The following is a 7,500-nucleotide window of genomic DNA, read 5'->3' as shown; positions in this document are numbered from 1 at the left end:
GTGAAAAATGTTGTCATTCTCTGTTGTTTTCGTCTGTTTGCAACAACAAACAGAAACAAGGATTCAAATGATTAAAATGGTAAACGAATTCAAACTCACCGTCGTCCATTTTGCACGCCCAAACACGATGCAGATCTGTGCATGCACGTGGATTTACCGCTGGACAGAAAAACTGTGGAAAATGAGGACTGGGCTACCGGGCCGCCGGGCCGCCGGGCCGCCGGGCCGTGGCGGGCCGTGGGCCGCGGGCCGCTGGGCCTTCGGGCCGCCGGGCCGCTGGGCCGTGGTGGGCCGTGGGCCGCGGGCCGCTGGGCCGCGGGCCTGCTTTTAGCAAAACCCACGCTGAAAGGGCATTTATTGTTGAAATAACACTATAATAATGATACTATTCCAAGAAATTAAACTATATGGAGTCTTTCTCTGATATTCCTCACCGTAGTTTTGCGCGCTTTCAAACCAATTTTTTCCTTTTTTTTTGAAGCATTTTGCTTCCTCAACAAATTTTTCTTCGTTTGCAGGAGCCTTATGGCTGTTTGTGGCCAGCCGAAATATTGTAACAACGCCTATGTTCACGTTGTCTTGACCAACCTTTGCAGTATATTTTCCATTTTTAAAGTTTTTTTGGTGTGGTCACGATCTATTTTGATCCAACGTAGAGCAAGTCTTGATCGTACACGGTTTTTGCAGTGGTTTAATCCTTAAAAAGTTACCTTTATTAATGCTAAAGGTAGCTCTAAAAACTATTATTTTGGCCTAAGTTTACATTTTAAGACAATGGCCTGTCCCTGCATACCCTACCTGTGACGTGTGACCTGTAAATAAAAAATACTTGCCTATTTGAAACATGGAACAACGAACAATCAGAATAAGTCGCAACACCGCAAAATCTTTCCTGCCTCTCTCCTCGTCAAACTAGCCATAAGGTAAAACCGGAGACTCCGAATTCAACATATGCAGATTGATTCTAAAAATAAAACCTTCGACTTTTGGACATATTTTTACTATGTTTGACACTTTGATAAGTATATTGACTGTTTCCTTGTTCGGAAGAAAATACATGGAACACTGAAGCCCGGACCGCATATGCTTGAATGTGGAATCAGGTCGTTCAGTAAGACCGGGAAATACGATGCAAGGAAGTAACTTGCGTGACCAAATCGTAAAAGGAAGGCGTGACAGTTGGAGTCGGAGGATGTATATCCTGTCTAACGGCAAACATTGCCAATATTGTACTTATTTTGGTGTACTTACTCACGATTCATGTAATAGCAGGTGCCGTTGAAAAAAAAAATCTGCAAGAAATAACTCAAGTACAAACATAAACAAACAGGTCCGAGCATTAAAAACTGTGAAAAAAAATTAAAGCATTCGGCGATACGTCAAAAAAAAAGAGAGGATATTTTGGGTTGAAAGATAAAAGGAATGTTTTGAGCTCTTTCAACTTGTTCAAATAACTCGAAAATATTTTGTTTATAGTTTGTTGAAGCATGACAAAGATCAAAATATCATGAAATATGACACAAGGACACAAACTATCAGGTGTTAAAAGCAGAGAATAATTTTCAAGGAATAATCTCAAGGAAATAAGAGTTATATAATAATTTGAATCACACCATTGAAAGATTTTCTTCACGATGCGCCCTGTCAGGGCGATGTTTACTGTGCAAATTGTGCAACTGTAATTTGCGCCATGTGCCAAGAGTGTAACACAACACCATCCCGCCCGACCACATACTGCGATATTATTGGTGGTTTTCTTTTCCCAAGGCTCAAGTGAGTGCTTGTTCAAATATTTCGCATACCCTGCCACGTACATGCACATACAGAAGAGCCCAGTTGAAATCTTCGCAGATCGAACGGCTTTTTCAAAAAGCATTGTTTTCGTGCGAGTTGCCTAAAGCTGTTTAAGTATTAAAGAAATATGGAGAGCTGGGCGAGCGAAGATATTGCCCTGGATAACCACCAGCCAGGGGCTGCAAAAGATCAACCGACTGTCGTAACGCTCGACGAAAAGGCCCATCTTTTAGGACGACAACAAAGACGTTCTTCTTCAGGAATCCTAGGAGCAAGTCCTTCGCCAGGGTTTTCTCACAGCATTCAAAAGCTGAAGTCAGCTACAATGACTGTTTCTTTGTTGGAGAAGCCTTCCGATGATCGTCGCGCTTCTGCGTTTCTTGCAGGTTGGAACGTGACAAACCTCATTCAGGGAACCGGTATTTTAGGAGTACCGTATGCTGTGCGTATGGGGGGTTGGGCAGCTGTTGCTGCAAACGCCCTGGTAGCGTTTTTATGCTGTTACACTGGAAAGTTGTTGATCGAGTGTTTATATGAAACATCCAAGCGTACTGGTCAGAAAAAACGCGTCCGAGTCAATTACCCGGAAGTCGGGGAAGCCGTATGGCCCCGGTGGGGGAACCAGATTGTGAGCCTGGTGCAGTGCTGTGAGATGTTTGGAGGTGTAGTTACTTACCTCGTTCTACTGGGAACTATATTTAGTGACATTCTTCACAAGTTTGCTCCATTTGATATCTACACATGGTCAGCAATTAGTGCCTGTATTGCCCTGCCAGGATTTTTCATCCGTCGGGTGTCAGTGATTGCCTGGATAAGTATGATCTCAGTGTTTGGTTTGATGTCGTCTATTCTTACAATAATCATCTACTCTATAACTCAGTACAAAGATATGTCATTTGACAAAATTCCACCTTTCGACATCAATAACTTTCCTATTGGCTTTGGTGTGATTGTATTCAGTTACACTGCGCATGCTGTGTTTCCTGGTGTCGAGGGAAGTATGAAACACCCTGAACAGTATCCCATGATGATGAATGTTGCATTTCTAATAGCTGTCGTAGTCAAGGTTGCGTTTGGTCTCCTTCCAGTTCTGCGATTTGGCATGCGCACGAATCAAGCCGTTACGCTCAATCTCAAGACAAGCCCAGTATTCTACATACTTGCCAATGTTTTGGTTGTGACCAATGTGTTTACAGCATTCCCTATTGTAAGCTACATTGTTTTGGAGACATTTGACCAGAAAATGTTGCCCTATTTTCCTCATGTTCAGAAGGACAAGAAATATCACTGGTTTTGGATCATTGTGTCACGCCCACTTGTGCTTTCCTTCGGCCTTCTTCTGGCTATTATTGTTCCACATTTTGGTTTGGTCATGGGTCTTGTGGGTAGCTTCACGGGAACATGTCTTTGTTTTGTGTTTCCTTGTGTTTTCCACATGGTGCTCAAATGGAAAGAACTCAAGTGGTATAACATTATTGTCAGGGTTTTGGTGTCAATTTTTGGCATAATTTGTGGGGTACTTGGTATAGTATTTACAGCAAAAGAACTCGTTAAGGTCTCACATGGTTTCTAATTCACCAGTAACATTTTTGTGTGTGTTGTGGGGGGGTTGGGGGGGGGGGGGTGGCAGAGCTCTTAAGTCTTATGCATCAAGGGGGGGCGTGAGTCTCACACATTTCAATGCAATCTCACGCAGCCTCTCACAACCAACACGAGCATTTTTTACACATTGGCACTCTTTTGGTAGGTAACTCTACCTTTAAAGCTTTCAGTAGTGCTCATGAATTCTGAATTTGTTCCCTCACTGGCACTGAACTTTGGCCAATGTTCAATCTGTTAGTGTGCGACCAATTTTCTTGTTTCTTCAGCACATTCACCCGTTAATATATGAAGTATAGGCTGATATGGTAACTCAGGCTGACCATGAATATCGTGGGCTCTCTTAGCAAGCAGCATGAAAAAACCAGAATGGCAGACTCAATGGGGCATTTCCAGGGATTTGAGATGTTCAAATTTCACAATATTCCAGGGGAACACCCTTGTAGAATTTTTCGGCGCCTACCGCACAAGGAACACAGGACACTTGTGCCTTTGTTGCATTCTCCAGCAAGCATCTCAGTCTTTGGAAACTTGAGAAGACTTGCGAGCTCGGGGGGGTTCACATGGTGGATAATGCTGTCCACTGGATAAATCATTGCCAGAAGATAATGTGAGTGATTTAATAAGGTTATCGATTTGATAGGGTGGATAGTCATCTATCTGGCCCTAGTTGTTCAAGAGCCTGATACCGTAATCCAGAGGATAAGCTACTATCTAACAGTTTCATTCTGCGCATAGATTTTTGTATTTGACCATGTAACCATGAATATATAACACATCTACTTAGAGGCATGTACAAAGACTTTGGCCCATCCTTTAACAGGTATTGTGACTGATCAACAACCCCATTCCCAGGGTCTTTCTCCTCATCTCCTTACCTTAGAGGGAGTGAAGGAAGAAAGACTGGGTCCAGTATGGCAAGTACTACTAACAATTGTAAAGAATTTTGAAGCCAAAGAACATAAATTTCTATGTGGTAAAGAGTATTTCAATAACAATAATCCCTTGATTCTCCGACTGTAGCACATCAATACAAAATTTGTTGTTTATAATCAGGAAGGTGGGCTTTACAGAACTGAAAGGAGTTGTAGGAATTCCATGCTTATCTAGACTTGCTGGAGATCTTGACTACAAATTGTAAAAACTTGACAAACTAGCTTACAGAGGTACCTCATAAACAAGCATCAATCTGCTGATCTCTTCTATGTTAACAGGCCAAAAGGCAAAAATGTGTATAATTTACATGTAAGTAATACTCAGTCATTGAACAGTGATTATGTTCATGGTCATGGCTAAACTGAGGGTCATGACCTGTACTAAGGCCTAGAGGAAGGGGGGGGGGGGGGGGAGGGCTCCCATATAAAAAGGATGGGGGTGCTCATCAGAAATTTGGAAAAGAACCCCTAAGAGGTATGAAAATGCTGTCTTCTGGGCGTGGCATGAGTTTCTTTTCAACCCCAAGAGGTACCAAATTATGGGTTTTAATTAGACAAAATTAAAAATAAGTTAATTGTCAAATGTCTCCAGTCATAATTTTTCGGCTCAACACCCTAAAAGGTACCGCTAAAGCTCCCGCCGTGGACCTTTTGAGGCTGAATGCCCTAGCAGCCCCGTCCTTTTTATATGGGAGCGCCCCCCCCTTCCTAGTCGTCAATGCTAAATTTTTCAATGTTATGTAGTGATTAAGTTACCTACTATTTTTTTTGCATTGGAAATGGATAAAATGTTCATTAATGTAGCAGCTCTTTTAACCTGCTATTGTTTGCTATATTTGTAAGCAGCTTCTATTATCAGCAGATCAATTCAGGGGCACCCAGCAATAATCTTCCGTGAAATATGTGTTCGGAAGAGTCAAAATGTTCAAAAAATTTTGGTTCTACATTGCCAAACAGTTATAGATTTCTTTGTAAAACATCACCTTAAAGATTCGCAAAGACGGAAGAGTAGTCCCTTACGTTTTCGTATTTTTGCATTTTTGCCACTTAAAAAAGGTCACCTAGCAGTTTCGGAGGAGAAAATGGTTTGCTGGGAAGTTATCAGAAGGTAACTTGCTGAAATGAAAATTTCATTCCCTAAAATTTTTGGTATCCGAATAGATCAAATTCTTCTAGGTGATAAAAACATCTCTTAGGCAGTCTATATATATGTATAAAGGAGTCTTCATTTGTCTCTTATGGCTCTTGGCTTGATTTGCTCGTTGGGTGCCCTTGATCAATTATTTGCTGAAGCCGCGAAGGCCTCTAAAAAGATAGAGTTGGCTCTGCATGTCTTAGCTGCCTGGGATTTTCCCAGCGGATATGAGCAGCCTCTTTTAGCAACAATTCCATTATTCCAATTATTGGAAACGATTAGGTGCTGTATCTAAAATGGAAAAGCAACTCTCATGACAGAGCCTTCGACATTCCTCAGACTGTTGCAAATGTTGGAAAATGGGAGAAGTCCTGTGTCCCTTCCCAGATGCTCACGGGTGTGCGTCAAAATTTGTCGGGATGTTTCCCCATCTTAATAGGCACTGGATCTTTAAAAATGAACATGTTGCAGATTTAAGGAGGCTCAGACTTGTTTTAAAACTTTCAACAAACTACTATTTGGAAGGACTGGATATACCAAATTTTTTCACTGAAAAGTAATGTTATGATGCCATATGAAAGACCACTTGATGCTTAACGAAATGCACTTGTAAATGTGACTTAACAGGTTACCATGGCAACAAAAGAGCCATCTAAAAACAGCCTAGCTATATTCCGTCTTTAAACACATATATCTCAAAAACGAACTTGTTGACCCCCATTTTTTTTATTGCTGGAGAGTGATTAGCATGCTAGGATTAAACTTTCTGCAAAGTTTAAAAAAATTATCTGTGGCAGATTCATAACCACCTTCACAATTGAAAAAACTTAAGCTGGCTCTGAATCTGCACCAGAGAATTTTTTTTTTCAACTTTGCAGAGATATAAGCCCTTGGTTCTTTCGTTGCCATGGTTATTTATTATGTCACATTAATGTGTGCATCTTGTTAAGCAATTCTTGGTGTTTCATATGGTACCATAACATTGCCATTATGTGAAACAGTGTTGTAGAGTTGATCTTTCTAATAACACATTCCCTCCAAATTTTCAACAAAGTAAAGTTACATTATGTCATGTTTCTTACCTGCAAGGGTAAATGGCAAATGCACTGGAGCTACATCCCCACCCCAACTTTTGTCTGTTCAGGCGAAAATTTGCTGTTACATCCTGTTAATTTTTTTTTGAAGAAAGAAAATTGTATTCCCCTTATTGACAAACTATACTATACGGAAAGCATTGGAGAAACAAATGCCGGGGGGGGGGGGGGGTAGGAAAAAGTGTGCCCCCACACTTTCTCTTACAGTGTTGATTTTTGGCTTGATCAAAGACTTGGTAGTTTACACTACTCGTACATATACCAAAAGCGGTGAGTATAAAATGCATACCGCAGACTGCAATCTTGGACAAAACTCTTGGGAAAAATTCTAGCTTAAGCATCATTTGGCACGCACTCACAAAATATATCGGTCCTCCCCCTTCCCCCCATACCAATGTTGATAATGTGATGCATGGGAGTCAGGGTGCTTTGGTGGTCATCAATCGTGCCTCCCACCTCTGTGACTCAGGTTCAACTCTGGCCTCGGGTCGTATGTGGGCTGGGTTTCAGTCGATCTCCACCTGACTCCGCGGGCTTTTCTCCGGGTACTCCGGTTTTCCTCTCTCCTCAAAATCGACTCCCAGTCAATTACATCTGGCTGGGTTTGCGGTGCTCTGAGATCACACATGGATCGTATGGCGGCAGCCGTGGGCGCCATCAAATGCATTCGGTCCGATCCCGTTCAGCCGGTTGATCCTGAAAAGCCCTTGTAGGGAGCGGTCAACTAAGCGCACTTACATGCAAAATACTGTGCAAGCCTTTAGTCGCTTTTTAAAACAACATTGGAATGGGGGGAGTGGGGAAAGTAGGAAGAATTTACTCTTTATCACACAGACAAATTAGAGCGTCACAAATCTCCCAACGAGTTTTGTCCCAAGATTGTGGGTATAAAATGCAGACTGAGGCGTAAATTATCGCATCGTCTGATACGCGATATATTTTC

The 7,500-nt window shown here is 41.9% G+C and overlaps 1 protein-coding gene across 1 annotated transcript; it reads left to right on the top strand.

Moving 5' to 3' along the window:
- The first annotated feature begins 1,775 nt into the window (after positions 1-1,775).
- On the top strand, positions 1,776-6,170 carry LOC138012526 (vesicular inhibitory amino acid transporter-like). Its single transcript, XM_068859315.1, has one exon. The coding sequence runs from the start codon at positions 1,922-1,924 to the stop codon at positions 3,365-3,367; it is 1,446 nt and encodes a 481-aa protein (XP_068715416.1). The 5' UTR covers positions 1,776-1,921; the 3' UTR covers positions 3,368-6,170.
- Positions 6,171-7,500: the final 1,330 nt, after the last annotated feature.

This window comes from Montipora foliosa, chromosome 8 (genome assembly GCF_036669935.1).
Source record: "Montipora foliosa isolate CH-2021 chromosome 8, ASM3666993v2, whole genome shotgun sequence".
In the NCBI taxonomy this organism is placed as follows: Eukaryota; Metazoa; Cnidaria; class Anthozoa; order Scleractinia; family Acroporidae; genus Montipora; species Montipora foliosa.
This window is presented reverse-complemented; position numbering and strand designations above follow the sequence as displayed.

Excerpts from the sequence above, each read along its gene's own strand:
- LOC138012526 (XM_068859315.1), top strand. The coding sequence starts at position 1,922 with ATGGAGAGCTGGGCGAGCGAAGATATTGCCCTGGATAACCACCAGCCA.